Here is a 21,816-nt window from a genome sequence, read left to right as displayed (position 1 = left end):
AGAACTTTTTCATCATCCCATTCTGAAGCCTTGTACCCATTAAACAGTAACTTCCTATTCTTCCTCCCCCCAACCCCTGGTAACCAGTGTTCTACTTTCTGTCTCTCTGAATTTGACTATTTTATGTACCTCCTGTAAGTGGAATCATGCAATATTGTGTCCTTTTGTGTCTGGCTCGTTTCACTTGTAGTAATGTCTTCAAGGTTTAGCCCTTTTTTTTTTTTTTTTAGCTCTTTGTTTTTATATGTAGTTTGGCAGCTTGTTGAATCCTCTCTTTTAATAACTGATGGTGATATTTTAAGCTGCTTGTCTACTTGCCTTCTTTCTTTTTCTTTTTTTTAACCTGATTCATTATCATTTATTTTATCTACCTCTAGTATCTCGGAAAAGGAAAGCCAAGAACTGGGAAGATGAAGACTTTTATGATAGTGATGATGACACGTTTCTTGATCGGACTGGCCTGGTTGAAAAGAAGCGTCTGAACCGAATGAAGAAGGCTGGGAAGATTGATGAGAAGCCAGAGACCTTCGAATCATTGGCAAGTTTTATTTATAGAAATAGCTGTGGTAGTTTAATTTTTTAAATAAAATAATGTATTATTTAAATTTGTCTTATAATTTTTAAAGCAGTAGCATTGAAATCTAGTACTGAAGTATAATTTTTGTGATCTGTAAATTTGATGGTAACAAACAACTAGTCTTATCCAAGCTAGAAAAAAGTTTGGCTTGTTGCTAGAGACTATATCTATCTCTAGGTGGGTAGTGATCCATTAATGAGCATTCTTTGGATATGATCTTACCCCCAAAAAAAGAAACGAAAAAGTTCCAAATTGGGACATTCTGAGGTGAAATTGACTCTAGGCTTTTGGCAGCCAAGAATCGTGAAAGGAATTTTGAGGAGTGTAGTTTGGTAATACAGGCACACCTTAGAGATACTGCAGGTTCAATTCCAGACCACTGCAATAAAATGAAAATTGTAATAAAGTGAGTCACACGAACTTTTTGGTTTCCCAGTGCATATAAAAGGTATGCTATAGTCTATTAAGTGTGCAATAGCACTATCTCTAAAAAGACAATGTATATTTTCAATATACTTTATTGCTAAAAAATGTTAACCATCATTCTGTCAATGCAGGGTTGTCACAAATCTCCAATTTGTAAAAATGCAGTATCTGCAAGGTGCAAGTAAAGTAAAGCTCCATAAAATGAGCTATGCCTGTAGTTTTAAACAGTGTATCTTCCATGGAATTATCATAAGATGACCTGTATTTTCACTATATTAAGTAGTATTCAGAGCTTAAAACTTTATGTAACATCTATTGTTTTGATTCATCACTGAAAACAAATGCCTTGAGTTCTTTCTTATTTTTAAAAATATTTATTTATTTATTTATTGACTGCGTTGGGTCTTAGTTGTGGCACGTGGGCTCTCTAGTTGTGGCTTGCAGGCTCAGTTGCCCCGAGGCATGTGGGATCTTAGTTCCCCTACCAGGGGTCGAACTGGCGTCCCCTGCATTGCAAGATCAATTCTTAACCATTGGACCACCAGGGAAGTCCCTTGAGTTCTTTCTTTTGAGTAAAATAAGGTCTGTGTTCTGTACATTCCTTCTGCTTAATTCTTGATTCTTTAATTCAGATATTTATTCAATTAGATTTAAATAAACAAATGAAAAATGTTAACTCCATGAGGAGCAGATTTAAATGGACTTCTGAATTAATCCTCTTAAAACTTGTCACAATAATTAAAATAAGAGGAGGAAGAAAAGGAAAGCTACCACATTTCGAAAGAAGAAAAACATTTGCTAACCCTGTTAATTTGGGTGTTACAGGTTGCAAAGTTAAATGATGCTGAAAAGGAACTCTCTGAAATTTCTGAGAGACTGAAAGCCTCCGGCACAGGTAAGGTAATGACTCATTAAACAAATATTTATTGAGCACCTACTGTGTGTAGTGCACTTTGCTAGGTACTAAGGCTACTTTGGTTAGTAAGATTTACAGGATATGGAGCCTTTCTAAGGAGCAGCATAGCATGTTAGAACTAGAAAGAACATTATAAATTATTTGGTTCAACCTCTTTATTTAATAGATGAGGGGAATGAAGCCCATTGAGGCAAAGTGACTTTCTAAGATCTCCCAGGTATAACCAGTTTCCTCATTCCTAATATCAGTAATGTCCTCTGTCCAGCTTTAAGTTAGTGACTTTTCTATGGAAACTTGGGCTGAATTTTAAAATATTTGGTGCCATCTTTCTAAACATGTATTATCCCTTTCTTGGACAGCTCTGTCAGAGTCACCATCTCAGGACTCTTTAGATGCGTTCATGTCAGAAATGAAATCAGGGAATGCATTAGATGGTGTGTCCCGGAAGAAACTTCACCTGAGAACTTTTGAACTGAGAAAAGAACAGCAGAGACTTAAAGGGTTGATAAAAATTGTAAAGCCAGCAGAGATCCCAGAACTAAAAAAGTAAGTCTTAGTTATACTTGGAATTTTAAATAAGCATGTTCACAAAGATAACATTTTGAATTATATCTTTATTTTTTTAGGTAATCACTATGGACTAGAAATAGACTATAAGAAACTCTTTAAAGCACAGAAGGCAGTGGTTTCATGGAGTAACTAAAAACCCAGTTTATTTGTGAAATTTAGACCACTACAGGATTTTTAAGGAAAACTGTATTGATTCCTGTTTCATTGGAGGGCTCTAAATTTTTACTTAATACTTTTAGTGCAGAGTAAACTTCTTTAAAGAGCAACATGCTCAAAAGGTTAATTTCCCTAATATATAAAGACCTATTCACCAGAGACAAATGGGCAAAGGATGTCAACTGAAAGGCCACTGAAAAAGAAATACAAATAACTCTTAACTATATAAACTCAACCTCACTCATAATAAGAGAAATACAAATACTACAATGTAATACCATTTTTATCTATGATTTTAAAATCACAGATGAAAAGATATGAGTACAGATAGTCATTTTAATGCCTATATCTGTCATTCTTAAGAACCAGTTGATAACTCTTCACTATATTTAAATACTTTTTAAAATTGGAATCTCTTCCTTAAAAAGGGGTAAAAGCATAATCCCCTGAAGTCGATCTTATTGTTAACTTTGATTTAGGGGAAATTATTGGAAGAGATTAACCCAAATCCATTTGCAGACATCCAGAAGATTTTTGAGTAATTTGTAAACAAGATTTTAAGAATAATTTTTCCCAGACGTGGCTAGTATTTATGAGTGAGTGAGTGAGTGAGTGAGTGTGTGTGTGTGTGTGTGTGAGAGAGAGAGAGAGAAATCCAGTCTTTCAACTTGACAGTATTTTAAAATTGTCTTCTCTGTGGTGTCAACAAATTTTGAAAATGTTGAGTAGGTGGTTGTAGAAGTAAGCAGCCCTCAATAAACACAATCCAGATGGGCATCTCAAAAACTGGTATTACCTATAGGTACGTTCACTCACTTATGAAGGTAGTTCAATATAGAAGGTTTCTTGTTTTCTTTAGGTCCGTGCTGTTCAGGACAGCACCCAATAGTCACATGCGATATTAAAATTAAACAAAATTAAAAGTTCAGTTCTTCAGTCAGTTGCCACATTCCAAGTGCTCAATAGCCACATGTGGCTAGTGGCTACTGTATTGGACAGCGCAGACAGAGAACATTTCCATCATTCCAGAAAGTTCTGTTGGACGGTGCTGCTTTAGGTTGTCAGTAGCGTCTGTTCAGCCCCTCACCCCCGTGTACAAAACCTGTAACTTGATTCTGGGGGCATTGCATAGATGAGTATCTATCACTTGAGAGGCACCTCTGTTTACAAAAATGTAATGGCCAACCATTTCTGGAGCTCTTGGTCATCTGCACAGAAGATGTATCCCCAAATTACTAGCAGGTTTGTTCAAAGATTTATATGTAGTTTGGATATTTAATACAGTGATGCATAGATCAGTCTACAGAAGTCTATTTGCCGCAAATGATGTTTGAGTTACCTTACAGTGAGGAGGTAGATTAGCACTAGAGTTAGACTTCCTGGGTTTCATTCTCAGCTCTGTCAATTAGTCTTTGGGAATTTTAAGGCAAGTTATGTAACTTCTTTGATCTTCACTTTCCTCATCTGTAAATTAGAATAATGATGTTGCAAAGATTAACCGAATAGCACTTAGTAAAGTGCTGGCATATGTATTATCATTGTCGTAATTTTTACTATCATTGATATACTTAGCAACTATTTGTGACATCGTTTTTGTGGAGAAAAGGTAAAAGCTCAGGAGCCATAGCCCAGGTTAGACAAATTAACAGTGAATTTTAATTCCAACTGTGTAATCCTTTAATTTGCTAAGTCAGCCCTGAGAGGTGTTCTGAGCTAGAAAACATACATCAGCTTCCTCCAGAGCCTCCCCTCCTGCTGTCTGTGTGTCTGCCTTGTTCCTCCTCCCTTTCTTACTTTGGATACTGGCCTTCAGATGCTGTGTATTTTCTCCCTCCTCTTCTCACTTGAGGGTTGAACTTCTAAACTTCCTACCTAAGTCCACCCCTGCTCCACCCACAAGCAACTCTTGATTGTGATCCCATCTTCTACTTTTTCTTCTCCTTTGGGAGTCTTTGCATGTCCTCCAGGCCAGCCAAGCTATTTAATGGAGCTGAAAAATATCTGTGTTGCTCTTGCCTTTGCCTTTCCATGCTTCCTGACGCTTGTGGGGAAGGGATGTGAGGGATGTTTGACAGAGCGTCTTTAAGGCCAGGCAGGCAGGATTTCCTCTGATGGCCTCAGCAAGGCAGTGGGTCTGTCTCTGGTACAGAAGTGGGGTGAGGCTAGGCTCAAGAGCACCACTGAGGGGGTAAGACTTAGGTAAAAGAAGGCAGGAGTGGAAATGGGGCTTCAGGGTTGAGCAGCGTAGTCAGTTTCTTGTATGGGTCCCTGTGAGCCAGGAGGGCCAGTGCTGTCCTTATATTCCAGAAGGCAGGGTTGTCCTGTAGTCAATGTGAAGAAAGCATAGGGCTTTCTCCCCTCTTTCTCCTCATGCTATCTTGTCATTGTCACCTCTGACTACTCTCTGAGTGTCTTGTCAACTCAACTGCCATCCTTTTTGTTTTGCTTTGTTCTTTTTTCCACTGCTTTTTTCTAATTTCTACAATCTCTTCTCTTTGCTCTTCCTCAGCTTTACCCTCATGTGCTTAACTTTTATAACTATATTCAGCCACTGAGAACATTGACAAGCTCGCCAGTTGTGGGGTCTCTCATTAAGTCTTTGTTGTTACTCACTACACAGGATATCCTGCCTCCTACACCCTTTACACATACTTTTTTTTTTTTAAACTTCTGTGCTCAGAGCTGTTGGTGTTTGGTTATGATAAGTGTGGCCTCCAGGTAAGTAAGTAAAGCACTGAGTCCTCTTCAGAGGTTGATGGCAAATAGGGCTTTACACCATGGATCCATCTCCTGCCATTTAGTGGGGATGGGGCATGCCTGTGTATTCTCCTTTGCCAGTGACCTGTGTACTGTAGGCATCGTTTTATTAATGTGAAGTCATGTAGCATGTTGTAAATTGCTAGACTAAGGTAGTATCCTTATCTTGCCCTTAATACCTCTGTGTCTGTGACAATCAGCAGTGTTGTCCATTCAAACTTTGCTGGCCTGAATACCTCTTTCTTATTCGTGTATGCATAAATGTTCACTTTGTGGAAAGTTTTGTGGTGCCAAAAATTTGTTTACCATGGTATTTTTTTTTTTTTTTTTTTTACCATGGTATTTTTAGATAAAACCTTGGCCTCACTGGAATAGATAATTATTCTTTCTTCCTAGAACTGAAAGTCAGGCTACAGATGGGGAAAACAAAGCTAAAAAGCTTACACTGCCTCTCTTTGGTGCCATGAAAGGAGGAAGCAAATTCAAATTAAAAACTGGAACAATAGGGGTAAGTTGTGGGTCAAGGTGTTAAAACTTTTAGCTCTTGAGTTATCCTGAGCTAATTTATCTCTTTTCTTTTCAAAACTCAGATGACGTATCCCACAGTCATGTTAAAAGGGGCTGTGGGCTTGGTATGATCACATCTTTCCCAGGACGTGGTTCTTGGATTTTTCTCTTCAGCCTAGGCTTATCAAGAATTGATGAATCGATTCATGTGAATCAATTTGCATGTAACCGATTTGTGAATTAGAATACCAGTTTATTAATTTGTGATCAATGTTGCATTTAAGAAAGGGTCTCCTGTGGTTTCTGGGTTTGTTTGGGTTTTTTTGCTTTTTTTCCTGGTGGTTAGATGTTGTAATATTCAGAGTCAGCTAACACTTGGTAGTAACATAATCTCTACACCTGGTTCTGCCATATGGTTTTTCTTACTTTGTTTAATCCTTCCAACACCTTATGATGTGTGGGAATTATTACCGCCCACAGTTGAGGAGCAGGGTCAGAGAGGTTAAATTCAAGATCACACCATTGTTAAGTAGCTAGATGCAATCAAATCCAGGTCTTATATCTCTTGAGTTGTGATCTTTCTACTATCCTCTAATACTTCACTGATGTATGTTTTTGCTCTTTGTACATCCTTATTTATAGATTCAATTTTTAAAAGGTTTTCATCACCCCAAAGAGCATAACCTTATGTATTAATGTGCTAGGGCTGCCATAACAAAATACCACACATTAGGTGTCTTAAACAAAAGAAATCTATTCTCTCACAGTTCTGGAGGCTAGGAGTCCATGATTAACATGCCAGCAGGGTTAGTTTCCTCTGAGGGCTATTTCCTTGGCTTGCAGATGGCTGCCCTCTTGTTGCCTTGATGACCTCTTAACATGGTCATCCCTCTGTGCACTTGCAACTCTGGTGACTTTCCTTCTTCTTAGAAGGACACCAGTCATATTGGATTAGGGCCCCACCCTAACAGCCTTGTTTTAACTTAATCAACTCTTTAAAGACCTTATCTCCAAATAAGTAACATTTTGAGGTACTGGTGGTTAGGACTTCAACATGAATTTGGGGGGGACACAGTTCAGTCCATAACACCTTGAATTAGGGTAAACTGTCCTCTGGTGGCAGAGGTCTGAAGTCCCAACCATGTGTCCTGAGTGAGAATCATGTGGTTTACCTGTGATGGAAGCTTTTCTGTGAGGTGGGGAGAGGGTATTTTAGTTAGAAGAAAAACTCTTTACTAAAAAGCTCTCCTTAGGATTACTGAGCTAAATCCTATGTTTAAAAAATGATATACCTAACATACTTTGGTACCTTCTTCCTATTCTTTAAGCTGTGATCAACTTTTTCTAATAATTACTTTTTTTTAAGATGTTGGGGGTAGGAGTTTATTAATTTATTCATTTATTTTTGCTGTGTTGGGTCTTCGTTTCTGTGCGAGGGCTTTCTCTAGTTGTGGCAAGCGGAGGCCACTCTTCATCGCAGTGTGCGGGCCTCTCACTATCGCGGCCTCTCTTGCTGTGGAGCACAGGCTCCAGACGTGCAGGCTCAGTAGTTGTGGCTCACGGGCCTCGTTGCTCCACGGCATGTGGGATCCTCCCAGACCAGGGCTCGAACCCATGTCCCCTGCATTAGCAGGCAGATTCTCAACCACTGCGCCACCAGGGAAGCCCTCTAATAATTACTTTTATTGAAAGGTGTTGATTAGAATATTTGACCTTATTCAAGAAATTTCTTTTGCTTCAGGATCTGTTTTACTGATTTACATATCTTGTTTCCTTGAAATTGTGTTAAATCTAAAATGAAAAAGCTGCACAAATGATATATTTTTTAGAAATGTGTGTCTGATTTACTCCCTAGGAGATTTTTTAATGAATAAAGATTTGTAATGAATTTAATATCATGAGGGGTAACAGGACAGAATTCCTACAGCTGGTACTCAGTAAATCATACCTGGAATAAATGTTTTTGTTCCCTACAAGATGTTTCAAGTGTTTCATACTTCATGTTCTTTTGACCCTAGAAGGATTCATAGATGGATAATATTTCACGTGAAAGTCCTCCTTCCAACAAACTTCGGCAGGGTTGATCCGCCTAGAGAAGTTAGACATTCTGCTCATTTAGCTTAACCCCCTTGGAAAGATTTGTCTCTGTCATATTGTAGAACTGCTTGTTCATGGGTTTTTTTCCCTCATAGAAGTTACCCCCCAAGCGTCCAGAACTCCCTCCAACTCTAATGAGAATGAAGGATGAGCCTGAAGTAGAAGAGGAGGAGGAGGAGGAGGAGGAGGAAGAGCAGGAGGAGAAAGAAAAGGAGGAGCATGAAAAGAAGAAAATGGAGGCGGGGAGCAGTAGGCTGCAGCAGGAGATAGAGCCAGAAGGAGCAGTGCAGGAAACAGGTCCTCCCACAGATTTCACATGTTCTAAAGAAACAAAAAATCATGGTAATGTCTTCTTTCTCCTTCCTGTGCTATTCAGTGGGCATATACATTCATCGTGGATAGGTTTGAAAAAGCAAAGCCAGTTCTTGCCTGTGCATTTTGGCTTTGTGACACTTTGTGATGTGTGATACACCTGACTCTGTGGAAACATACTTTCCTGGTCTTTCTTTGATTGCCAGTCATTATTTATCCTCATTGTAAAATAAGGGCAAGTATTTCCAGTGTGTTCCAGAATTATGGACAGTTGAAAGCTGTGGAATCTGAAACCACAGCAGCTGTGGAACAGTCCTGAGCTGCTGCCACTCTGTGATTGGAGGGCAGTGGAACAGGGTGGATGATGGGGCCTGATTAGGTGGTCTCGGGGTAAGCCTCCCCTTATTCATTTCTCCCCTGTCCCTGAAACAGAGGCTAAACATAATTGTACCCACTGGTTGTACTTCTCAGGAAGCATCATGCCTTATTCATCTTTTTGTCTGTGGTACCTAGCAGAGAACCTGACATGTTGTATTCACCCACCTCAACGAAGGGCTGATGAAAAATATAAAAGAGGGAATTGATTAGTTTTTAAATATGTTTTCTTCTGATTATAAAAGGCACATATGTTCATTTTAGAAACTTCGGATCATACATAAAAGTCCAAAGAAGAAAAGGGGAATCTCCCACGCCCAGAGATTATTGTTTATCTTTTTAGTATCCTCTTAACCCTTGTCAGCTGCAGGGGTTATTTTCCTGCAGGTTGGCCAAACTGCTTAGCAAGATTAAGACTGCACAGAAAATAGGGAGCATGAGGAAAAGCAAAAAACACTGGCATTAAACGTGTATGGGAATGTATGCATATGGACTTCCAAAACAAACCAGGCAAGTCCATGTAAAAACACTAGGCCTGGTATGTAGACCTTCTCCTGAGTCACCTTCAGCTGTTTTAGACACAGAAAAGTTATTGTTTCCTCATCTGTGAGAAGTAAATCTTTTGTTTTTGCATTTTCCTTTGTTATTGGCACAATGCTTGGCCTTTTCAAAAAAGGAAAGCATCCTTTTTGCAGAGTCTAATCTTTGATCCACCCATTGTAAAGGTGTTACATAAACAGGTCAGTGGGGAGGCGAGCAGTAAGTACTGTATTTTTTTTGTTTAAGGGACCGAAGTAAATATGTGTGTCTAAAAATAGCAGATTTAGGGCTTCCCTGGTGGCGCAGTGGTTGGGAGTCCGCCTGCCAATGCAGGGGCCGCGGGTTCGTGCCCCGGTCCGGGAGGATCCCACGTGCTGCGGAGCGGCTGGGCCCGTGAGCCATGGCCGCTGAGCCTGCGCGTCCGGAGCCTGTGTTGCGCAACGGGGGAGGCCACGGCAGTGAGAGGCCCGCGTACCGCAAAATAAATAAAATAAAAATAGCAGATTTAAAAATTTGGTTTATAAGATACATTAATTAGTAAATCTGCAGCTAATTAGGGATTACTCCAGGCATTCATTAATTTATTAATAAAATAACATTGGGATTGTATTGTACATGCTATTTTATAACCTATTTTTTTCTATGTCTTAAAATAGTCTTTTAAAATGTGATTTTAATAAGGGGCAAAGTGGTCCATTACATGAATGTGCCATAATTTACTTAACTCCACATTATTATACATGTAAGTTATTTGTTAATTTTTGCTATTATAAACATACTTGTATATAATAAATCTTGGTGCTCATCTCTGATTATTTTCTTCGAATATGTTCCTTGAAGTAGAATTTCTAGGCCGAGGAATATGTACACTTTTAAGGGTTTGGTAAGTATTGCTAAAAAGTTTTACCTCAGAGTTGGCCAGTTTTTGAAGTGGAAAATTGGTGGTTCTCTGTTAGACCTCTGGAGACACATTTACTATTGAAAACCTTATTAAGGTTAGTTGAAGCTAATGATAGTAAAAGTGGATGATTATGTAGGTACTTAGCTTTTCTTGCTTTTGATTTGTTTTCTTGGTTCCCCACCACGAATTAAGATACGATATGCTTTGGTTCTGCATTTTATAGAAAACATGTCTCAACTCAGCCAAGTGGAACAGAATAAAGGTTACCAAGAGATTAGTGAGACAGCTGCATCATGTGAGGAACCCTCAGGCAAGTAGCACAGAGACTCCACTGCTGCTCCACACACAGGCAGCCAACTGGTGTCACAGAGGAGGGGGTGGCAGCTGACCTGAGAGGCGCAGACACTGGGTAGATGCTGCTGCCAGGGCTGTGGACAGAGTTGGAATATATGAGAGGTTCATGTTTGGTGCCATCCTGTTTGCCTTTCTTTTCCTCTTCTGTCTCCTGGGTTTCCCCCCCTGACCCCCAAAGCACCTAATGCCTTCATGTTTCCCTCTGGCCATGCAAAGCTCTCTACAATTTTACATCTCCCAGGGTTGAATATGTGCCTATCATGGGGGTGATTCCAACATTATTAAAATAAATTGGTTGAAAGGATGGGCTATTAAAAGGACTGTTTTTTTCCGGTTTTCTACTGCTTTTAACTGTAATGGTTAAATTGTAAAATAGTAAAGTCAGCCCCATTTTCCTTTACCTTTTCGAAAGGTGTGATTAAATTTAGGCTTAGGATTTGAAAACTAAGGTTATTAACGAAGGGACAGTTCTCTCTATATAGTCTTTACAGTAGTAGAAGGAATTTTTGAGAATTAGATTGTGATGTTTTTTTCAATAATTATAATGCTCTTTAGGGAGGAATTTTTCTTTTCCATTTTATTTTTCTGAAATAGCTATTGCCTCTTTTATTTTTTTTCTTTTTCATAAATTAGCATCAAAGAATGAATATGAGAAAAGAAGAGATGAATTGAAGAAAAAGAAAGCTCCTGGTGTAGGCAAAGTAAGTGCTTTAGTCATCATCTTCATTTCTCTGAAAGTAAAAATGAACCCCTTTGCCATGGGCCATGTCCAGAAGAGTGAATCCAGGGATTATCTTAGCAGAATTCCCAGCTGCCTGCTACCCTCTCTTCTAGAAATCTGGGCTCTTTTATTTGTATTTTTGAATTTTTGGATTCTCTATTCTTGTCTCTATCTGCTCTGTTCTTTATAATTGCTCAGATACCTCTTTTATTAATTTGTGAATCTTTCTTCATATCCTAATATGCCATACAAAGACATTTGAATAATATATTATTTTCCTCTTTTTATTACACAAAAGGTAGAATGTAATATACTGCATGCTACACTGTGATTTTTTTTTTTTTTTTTTTAACCTGTGGTGGAAATCATTGTCTATCAGTGCACTGAGAGCTTCCCACTGTGTGGGTGTACTCTATCGACTTCATTTTTTTGGGGGGTGTCTATCGATGGACACTTGGGTTCTTTCTAGTCTTTTATTATAACAGTGCTATAATGAATAACCTTATGTGTATATAATTTGTATGGATACTGTAAGTTCCCAGAAGTGGAATTGGTGTCGGGAGGTCCCTAAGACCACCCTTAGGCTAGGTAATTCACAAGAAGCCTCACAGGACTTAGCATGTGGTGGAACTTACAGTTGTGATTTATTACATTACAAGAATAGTAAGCAAAACCAGCAAAGGGAAAAGGAACATGGAGTGAAGTCCGGGGAACCAGGTACAAGTTTCCAAGGGTCCTTCTCCAGTGAGGTCACATAGGATGTGCTTAATTCCCCTCACAAAGAGTGACAACTTGTGAAACCAGGAAAGCTCATTCGAGGCTTAGTACCCAGGATTTATATTGGGTACTGATCACATAGGTATACCCTGCCTGGCATCTACCCAAATTCCATTGTCCTAGGAGGAAAGCAGGTGTTCAGCATAAACCACATTGTTTTTACGAACAGTTTTGGCCCAGTGGGCCACTCTTTGTCAGTTAGGGTAGTGGGAACCCTCTTGAAATCCAAGTTCCCAGATGGCCACCAACAAGCCTTTCAAACAGGCCTTTCAAAGGATAGCAGTCAGGCTTGCTTTGTTAACTCTTCTGCACCTGAGTCAAAAGGCAAATGTCAAATTGTCCTCTGTGGAGGTTATATCATTTAGAGTCACACCTGTCTTGACTGCCTCTTGTAGAAAAAACATCACTCTCACTGGCTGAAAATCAGCTTGTTGAGGCTTTGTGGAAAAAAATCAAGATTCAGGGAGAGAATGCTCCCCCATTTTTGGTTACTTATGTCAAGATCATTAGTGGAAGCTGTTCTCTCTTAATTTTTGTTTGCTCACAGGGATAGGGACAATAATTCTTAGAGTTAAAATTCTTTTGAATAAAATAACCTATCTGTTTTTGCAGCTTCCACTGACACTTTCCTCCAACTATCCAGAAGATGATCCAGATTACTGTGTGTGGGTCCCACCTGAAGGTAGATGGTTTTTACTTTTCTTTTCCTCTAATATTTATTTATTTAGGTTTCTGAATAGGTAATATATATTTAAGGTTCAGTATAAGAACATTACAAGAGTATGTAGTGGAAAAGTCTCCCTTCTGGGTAGATTAAAGGATCTAAAAGACATATCAACCAAATATAATTTGTGTATTCTGTTTGGATCTTTATTCAAACAAACAATTATTAAAAAAAATTATAAGCCAGTCAGATAATTTTGAACACTAGCTAGATATGTGATGATACTAGGAAATTATTGTTAATTTTTTTTTAAAGTGTGAGTGATACTGAGTTATGTTTTTTAGAAAAAGTCCTTGTCTTCCAGGAATATGTACAGAAGTGTTCACAGATGGAATGATACCTGGGATTTCCCTTAAAATAGTCCAGTGGTGGAGGATGAGGGAAGATAGAGGAGAGGCAAGAGATAAAGCAGGATTTGCCACATGTCAGTCATGGTTAACGCTGGGTGCTGGGTACATGGAGGTTCATTATATTTTTCTCCTTACTTTTACATGTATTTTAAATTTTCTCTAAAGTGAGGGGAAAAAAAAGTCTTCTAGCTGTGCTTTAGCTACTCACTTTTTTTCTAAAGATAACCAAATATCAGTTTCTTATGACTTATATATATAATGTAAAATGCCTATGTAAGCAATAAAATACATAATATTTCATCACTTTTTTTACACAAATGGAAGCATATTCTATACCTTACTGTTTTGCACTTAATAATATATGGACATCCTTCCATAGCTACTTATAGATTTCTTTTTTTCTTTTTTTTTTTGTAATGGTAGCATAGTTCTTTTTTATAGTATGGATATACCTTTATTTATTTAACCAGTTTCCTCAATGAATATTTGCTGTGTTTCCAGTCTTTTGCCATTACAAACAAGTCTGCAATAAGTAACCTCTAATATGTATAGTTTTGCAAGTGTAAAGGTGTACTTGTAGGAAAAAATTCTTAAACGTCAACATGCTGGATCAGAGGCTACAAACATTTTTAAGAGACCTTAAATTGCATTCTATAGGGATTATACTAGTTTATGTTCCTACTATACCCTCAAGGCAATATATGAGATGCTTGTTTTCCCATATGCTTATCACAGGTTGCTTTTTCTATGGATTGGGTTTCTAATATACTAATGATAGAAATTTAGGTACTAAAATGCTTGCTTTTTGTCTGCTTTTTACTCTGATCTAGGCCAAAGTGGAGATGGCAGGACCCATCTTAATGATAAGTATGGCTATTGATTGCTTCCGAATCCTAAAGGAAGACCTTGTGGACCATGTGACATGGGATATTTAGGATAATATATCAAGTTGAATGTCCAGAGAAGGAGTTCAGATGATCATTTGTAAAATCTGGTGACTGGCCTTTTCTTCTGTGCTCTTGGCTTCCTAAATTTATCTACCCATCTGATTCTTTTGAATTTGCTATTTATGTTTAAAAGTGTTTGTGTATGTATGTAAAAAGGAACCGTATATTTTGAGAATTAGTAAAGTGAGAGACATGACTCTGTTAAATGAGAACTTGAAGATGTCTCATGTTTATTTAAGGCTACAGTGTCTGTCTTAAGCTTTAGGGACTATGCTTTTACTGAGCAATAGGGTGCTTCTGGCAATTAGGCTTTAGGATTCACTGGTAATTGCCTCCTCAAATAAGTGTTGAAATATGAGGTCATGCCAGGGTGTAACCCTGAGTGTCTATGTCATTCTTGGAACTAAAAAGATATCTACACACTGGGGGCTTCCTACTCCCTCGCACTATAATCCTCCTGCCAGGTTTGAGAACAGACCCTGACTTATGAGGACACAGTTCAGGACCACAGCACACCTCGTGCACTCAGGCACTGATGCTGATAAAAACTCAGTTCTTTGAAAATCCTGGACTCTGACCAGTTAGGTTAGTCACTCCTCCTCTTGTGGAAAGGTGCAGATAAGGTCACAAAATTAAAAGCTGGATGTGTTCTGCCCACTGTAGGGTTTCTCACCTCTGTAGAGAGGGGAATAAACGTTCCTTCCTCCCTGGAAACATGAAGAAATGAAGAATATGTCTTATTCCCACCCCGTCCCCCACTTCCCATCATCAGTGCCTCACTTCCACAGGAAAGGAAAGCCTAAGAGTGGAAGCAAGGTGGAAAACCAGTGGATTATGCTGGAGGCAGACATAGTGAGCAGGCAGGAGAAAGGCTGTGGCCCAGCGAGAGGGAGTGGATGAGGATGATGCTTTCCCAATATGGATTATATGGGATGCATGAGGTGGGCAGGAAGCAGTAACAAGAAACTTCAGTTACCCTAACAGATGTCTGTTCTACTAAAAATAAGTCTGATTTCTCAAAAAACAATACCAGTATTGGCATTATGAGAAACTATTATTTTGGACTTCATTTAGACCAACAGGGAAGAACTTGTTGATGATGTAAGAAGTGACAGGAATTCGGGAGCAGAGTGTCTGTGCCACCTTGGATCAAAACCACGGACTGAGGTCTGAGCCAGATCAGTGGTCTTCAAAGGTGAAACTCCTGATTCAAACAGAATTGTATGTGGAACCCTAATACTTGAACAGGTAAAAAATATGCCTGCTCTGGTTGAATTGAGTTGGGGATGGATGGGGATTGGATGTACACACACATATCTGCATGCATACAATCCTCTCCTCCTCACTCTACCCTCACAGTGACCTTGAGGAATCCTAGGGACTACACAGAGCATCGTCTGCTTTAGGAAGGCAGATATCTAAATGTTGTGGGAGGGGTAGGTATGGTCCTGTGTCTTGAGAGCATGAAAGCAAGTAGGACTCCATTGGCCAAAATAAAATATAAATATGTAACTTGTACAATTAATATCAGTGGTCAGTGGACTTGTTTCAAAAGACCTGCACGTGAGTGTTAGCTTCTCTTTACTAAATAGGAGACTTTGGGGACATGACCTTTCCCTGAGCCTGAATTCTGTCATGTGTGAAGCAGGGACAGTAACGCTTTTTGCTCTTTGGACCTTGGATTTGTTCTAGGATAAAATGAGACCATGTAGATGGATATGCTTTACAGGGATTTGTAGATATTAGTAGTTGTTATTCATTACAAAAAGGAGACATATCGTGACATCTGGGCCGACTTACCTGTGAGAGGAGACTGGATTATATCAGTGATTCTCCACTGTAGCTGCATATTAGAATTACCTAGGGAAATTTTTGAAGTGTTTGATTCTAATACTAGGATCCCATGGCAGATCAATTTAATCAGAATCTCTGAGTTGATCCCTTTTAAAAGCACTCCAGGTGATTTTAATGTGCGGCCCATAATGGAGAACCTCTAGAGCAGTCAGCAAACCATTTTTATTAATGGCCAGGTATTTGAGGCTTTGCAAGCCATATAATCTGTCGCAACTACTCAGCTCTGCCATTGGAGTGCAAATGGCATAGGCAGTATACAAATGAATGAGTGTGACTGTGTTCCAATAAATATTTACTTATAAAAACAGGTGGCAGGACTTCCCTGGTGGTCCGGTGGCTAAGACTCCATGCTCCCAATGCAGGGCGCCTGGGTTCCATCCCTGGTCAGGGACCTAGATCCCACATGCCGCAACTAAAGATCCAGCACGCCACAACTAAGACCCAGCACAGTCAAATAAATAAATAAATATTTTAAAAACAAAAACAGGTGGCAGGCCAGGTTTGGCCCACTCAGCTCTAGGCAAATTCATCTTTGGGGTCTCACCTGACTCAAGATGTTCATTACAGTGTCTTTAGGATATTTGAAAAGTTTCTATCCAGAAGGCTAATTACCCCCTCCTGAACTGTATGGGTTGCAGTTTTTTGGTTACCAGAAATCAAAGTGATCTAGTCTCCTTTTCACAGAAACGAAAGCAAGGTTATTAGTCATTACAAAAAAATATTGTTACAGCAAGAACGCAACAGGTTATCTGTAAGTAGGGTGTCCCTGGTCTCTCCTGGCCTCCCCAGGAATTCTGTATCATATCTGCCTCTGTATTTAAAGAACAACGGGAAGCCACTGGGATGTTAGTGATAGTGAAGTGGTCAGATTTGGGTCCTTAAAAGAACACTTAAGCTACAGGTTGGAGGAAGGATGGAAGAGGGCAAGAGGATGCAGGAAGACCAGTCAGAAGTCTGCTGCAGAGATCCAGGTGAAAGATGATGGCAGCTTGAACTAAGTGGAGATCGAGATACAGAGATAGAAAGGGGTCCCTGCAATATTTTAACAAGTAGAATGGCTGAGACTGAGTGATGGATTGTCTGGGAGTGAAGGGGGAAGGAAGCTGGAGGGTAATTCCTAGATCACTGGCTTATATATCTGAATGGCCGATGATGTCATTTGCTGAGATGAGGGGACACTGGAGGAGGACCAGGTGGAGGTGGAGGAGATCGTGAATTCCATTTGGACAAGTTGAACTTGATGTCCCTTTAAGACATCTAAGTAAAGGTGTCCAGAAAGCAGTTGAATGTAGAGGTCTGGATCTCAAGAGAGGGCTAGAGAGCAGTTTCAGTCTTCTACCAGGTGAGCCTAAGATTCAGGTGATTTTGAAGACCAGGTGGCAGGCATGAATTTTGCAGGCAGACCCCAGCCTTGGACAACTGGTCTCCATATCTTTGGTATTGGGAACAGTTTTTCTTGGCTATAGGTACTTATTTATTTGGGGAAAAAGTAAATAAGTGGTACAGTGAACATCATTCTGGAAGGAAAGGTCAGGGGTGTGAGTGGACTTTAAAGCAAATCTCTTTGTCTGCTTTAGGACATTTCTAAGGATTTTGCATAGTGCCTGGTATATGCAATAAATGTTTGTTGAGTGCCTGCTATAAATATTTTCCCTGGAATTGTCCCAATCTAGCATAGGAAGTATGAAGTCCCATTATTTCCTTATAGCCCATTACAAGCCTTTACCCATTACTACTTCACTGTAGCTGGATGGAGTTAACTCTTTGGGAAATAATGACACAATTCCTATCAAACTTTGAAGTCGTTAGCCACAGCCTGAGGATCTGTTGCTTTACCATTGAAATGCTGCCACCTCCTGGATAGTGTGTGACAAGTGACCAGCAGCTGTGGACGGCTTCCTGAGAGTGGGAGCCAGAGGGAAGGAAGCCTGCCAGCCCTGTGGCAATCAAAAGCAGGAATGCAAACCCCTGGCATGGCTGAGTTCCCATACAAGGTTTGGTCCATCCCTGTTTGGACCAAACCAGGTTTGACAAACTGCTGGGAAATGACGTAAAACTCTCCTTGACCTTTGTGGAGGGTGGGTCATGGCATCAAACTGGTATCATGTCTTCTTGTGACAGGCTGCTCTTTGATCATGAGATTCCTCATTTGATGTGGGCATTGAGAACCATTTTCAAGATTTCTTCTCAGCAATCTGAGAGGACTGTGCCCTGCTTTGGTTTTAGAGGTTTGGCACTACGACAGTCCAGGGTGGGACTGAGACCTCTATTCCACGGGAGACCAGAAGTCTTTCTCCCCCCAAGAGGACCTGGCACTGATGACAGGTTTGAGGGCTCAGCATGTGAGGGTACAGTGGTTCCCACTGAATGTAGCTCCACCTTCTTCATCCTCCAAATCAATCTTTTTGTTTTTTTAATTTCAAGTCTTCATAGAATTTATTTGTAACACATTTTAATGAAGTATCAATAAAATTGATGATATGACTGAACAGATTTCTATTTCATTTGCAAAGTGTGAGAAATAAGTAGTGTGAGATTTTTCTAGATTTAATAGTAACTCTCTATCTGAACTTAGTTCACATTCTTGGTTCTGACCATACTAATTGCCAATTTCATATGGAATTTTAAGTGTAGTATTTAGAGTCTTCTTTTATCCTTAAAAGTAAAAGTCTGTTTATCTCCTATAGAGGACAACTTTTCTTGCCACCTAACCCATGAAAGAACATCTTATAAATCAGTGCATACGTATCTTATATCTCTTGAGGAAGCCTTTCTGCAGGCTTCATAAGACCTTTGCTGGAAGAGGATTCTATAACCATCGTGTGTAAATGTTTGTAGTTGAGGGTTGTATAACATGAAGCATATAACTTAAGTCTCTCGAGGTCTTTGAAGCCAAACACTGTAACTTTGTTTTGCTCAGCCATTTAAAGTGCATTCTTTTTTTTTTTTAACCACTTTTTAAAAATCGAAGTACCCCAAGTCAATCTCAACAATTTCTCCGTGTAGAGATTTTAGGATTCATTCCTCTGCATTGCCCACTGCCCTGACCCAAGCTCGCCTCGCCTCATGACTCCTCGCAGATCTCCCTCCCTTTTGTCTCTGCCTCATCAAGCTGTCCTCCATGCATCTGAGTTATCCTAAAGTACATCACTGAGCAGAATCCTTGGCTCTGAAACCTCAAGACGTTCTCCATTATCCAAAGGGTGAGGTCCAAATTCATTTGAGGCTTTTAAATCCCATATCATAGGGTTCCTGTACTTTTTGATCATCATAACTCATCCCCATCTGCTCTTGTCCCTTTCTGCTACCCACCAAGTATAACCCATACTCTAGTAATAATAGGTTATTTGCCCCAAACACAACTTCTGCTTTTACTTCTTCATGTATTTTCCATCACGTCTTGCCGTACATGGCCTTGAGCCTCGGTTTCCTTGTCTGTTAAATGGAGAAAGTAATAGCTACCTCATAATACTGTTGTGGAGATTAAATAGCTGAGCTATCTGTAAAACCTTTAGCCATGCTTGACACCCAATCAGCTCCCCAAAATGTAGTTATTAGCATTATTGTGGTCTTCCTTGCTCATGTCTACTAGGTTAAGGTCCTACTCATTTTTAAAAGTTCAGCTTGAGTCTCACTATCTTCAGGAAACCGTGATCCCACTGGTTGTCACTAATGTCCCTTTTCCCACCAGCCCTACAGCACTTTATTTCTACTCCTGTGATACCCCTTGCTCGGATGACCTGACATCGGCTAATTGTATGTGTGCTTGGGTCATTTATGTTTGTAAACTTTCTGAGTTGGGGATGGGAACTATCTTATTTTGTACCCCGACTGCACCTCATGGCACCTACCAGTTCACAAAATACGTGCTCAGTTAACTGTTGCTTTATAGGTGTGAGGGTTGCAGGGCAAGTTCTAGTCCTGGCCCTTCCTGCGCTTGGGTTTTCCAGGCAGAGAAAGGACCTTAGAGCTGCCTTCATTTCCAGAACTTGTTCCAGACAAGCTGGACAATCTAAGCACTAACCATTTTAGCAGGGTTAATGCAGGCACAGGCCTGGATTCCTGAACTATTTGGGGCAAAATCGGGCGGAACTACCCCTTCCCGTCAAGGAGCTCCGGATTACAGCAGCTGGCTTTAATTTGGGCTTTAAGCCCTGTGCTGGCCCTGGAAAATCTTGATCTTGAGGGTTGGCTCTGGTTTCCTCAGGCTGTCACGCACACCCCTTCAAAAGTCAATGCAACTATGACAGGGAGTGATCACAAGAGGGCAGTACAGACCCATCACTGTACAGCAACTTGCACTTGGAGCTGAAAGCCAGAAGACAAATGTTTCAAAGCAGAAGAAAGAGTAAGAAGCACATCCTGAACTCTTTCAGAATCAGGGTTCTGAAAGACCTCAGGGCAGCAAGCTGGTTCAGGTCACCAATGTCTTCCCAGATCCAAGACCTGAAAGCAGCAAATTAGGGACACTGACAAGGTCCAAACAGTGTTCCCTAAATCTCTTCCCAGCCTGTTGTTTCTGGTGTTTAGTTTCACCCAGAGAAAGTCATTCTCCAGTCATAATGCACATATTCTATGGAGGAGTTTAGGCATTGCCTGTTTATTATTTACACACTGTATTACAGAGCATTTTTTCACACCAACCCCCCACCCCACTGTCTTTATTGGGGAATAATTGACAAAAATTGTATATAATTAAGGTGTACAACTTGATATTTTGATATATCACACTCATTTCAAAAATCTGAATCTCCTATCTGTCTTAAAATGTAAAAAGAGGAGATGTCTTAAAGTGTAAAAAGAGGAGATGTTATCACCTCTGTTTAAGGAAACTGAGGCTCAGAAAATGAAGTGACTTGTTCAAAGGCATGCCAAGTTCATGGTGGAACCATAATTCCAGATCCTTTGCTTATTCCTTCTAGTTTTCAGTTGTTTGTGTTTGTAAGGTTTGTGAGTTTCAAGAGCAAAGACTACATCTCATTCCTCTTTCTGTCTCTGAACGGTGCTCCCTTAACCTTTAGGACTATGAGTGGGTGTGTTGTATAAGGCTCTCCCCGCTAGGAGCTGGATTCCATGATCTCTTTCTTATCCCCCCTGATTCAGTAATTCTGTGATTTGGAGGCACAGCGCTAACAACGACAGTGGTGGCCCTGAGTGATCCTACTGGCTGAGCATTTCAACAAGGGCAGCCGCTAGGCTGCCAGCCTATGACAATCCATCATTAGTAATGCAGGGAGGGCGGAGGACAGTTGGACAGTTTCTGAAAGTGTGCAGTAGTATCCCAGGCATTATGAGAGTTGACTTTAGGGGAGGAGGATGAAAATGTTTAATTTTTAGCAGTTACGCATATAAATACATTATTATTTATACACATGCACATACATATTGTTGCATAGAATGAGGTCAGTTTTTAAAGTGAGTTTATTTAAAGAAGAACATTAAGTAAGTAACAGTATGGTGGGATGCAACAAGGTACAAAGCATGAGACAGGTATACCAATGAGTGAAGTTCAAGGAACTGTGGTGAGGTGGGAAGATGGTTGTAACTCGAGTCACAAAACTCTTTCATGTCTGGCTCTGTGACCCTTAAGCCATGTTACCCTGATTAAGTTGCTGACCTTAAACAAGTCTCAGTTTTCTCATCTGTAAAGTCAGAAAAGAATTCTTGTCCTCCTTAACTCAAATGAGAATAAATGAAAGTACACTGAAGCCTGGAAAACTGTGCAGGTGTCCGGTGGTGCCAATATCACGATTCCCAGTTCCACCAAGGTCTATCCAGGACCTCCTCTTTTCCACCACGGAGGATGCCTCCCAACTAGTGTCCATTTCCCAGATCCCAAGGACCGAGTCCAGGTCTGTTTGTTGTCCACACCTGGGTCTGCCATTCTGAGGAGGAGGAGGGAGGGGCTGGGGCAACCCTGGAATCAGTCCAGGAACAAGTCCCAACCTGTCACTG

The 21,816-nt window shown here is 40.1% G+C and overlaps 1 protein-coding gene across 1 annotated transcript in view; it reads left to right on the top strand.

Annotated features, from left to right (window-relative positions):
- SLC4A1AP (solute carrier family 4 member 1 adaptor protein) overlaps nucleotides 1–21,604 on the top strand; it is a 30,324-nt gene extending 8,720 nt beyond the window's left edge. Inside the window, exons 6-14 of the mRNA XM_030858088.3 lie at nucleotides 378–538; nucleotides 1,829–1,898; nucleotides 2,279–2,465; nucleotides 5,799–5,910; nucleotides 8,102–8,348; nucleotides 10,358–10,444; nucleotides 11,122–11,189; nucleotides 12,599–12,668; nucleotides 13,891–21,604. Of these exons, the coding sequence (XP_030713948.1) occupies nucleotides 378–538; nucleotides 1,829–1,898; nucleotides 2,279–2,465; nucleotides 5,799–5,910; nucleotides 8,102–8,348; nucleotides 10,358–10,444; nucleotides 11,122–11,189; nucleotides 12,599–12,668; nucleotides 13,891–13,940 (1,052 nt within the window). The 3' untranslated portion in view covers nucleotides 13,941–21,604. The remainder of the gene's footprint in view (nucleotides 1–377; nucleotides 539–1,828; nucleotides 1,899–2,278; nucleotides 2,466–5,798; nucleotides 5,911–8,101; nucleotides 8,349–10,357; nucleotides 10,445–11,121; nucleotides 11,190–12,598; nucleotides 12,669–13,890) is intronic.
- Nucleotides 21,605–21,816: the final 212 nt, after the last annotated feature.

This window comes from Globicephala melas, chromosome 12, assembly GCF_963455315.2.
Source record: "Globicephala melas chromosome 12, mGloMel1.2, whole genome shotgun sequence".
Taxonomy (NCBI): Eukaryota; Metazoa; Chordata; class Mammalia; order Artiodactyla; family Delphinidae; genus Globicephala; species Globicephala melas.
Note: the sequence above shows the minus strand (reverse complement) of the source record. Positions and strands in the feature narration are given on the sequence as shown.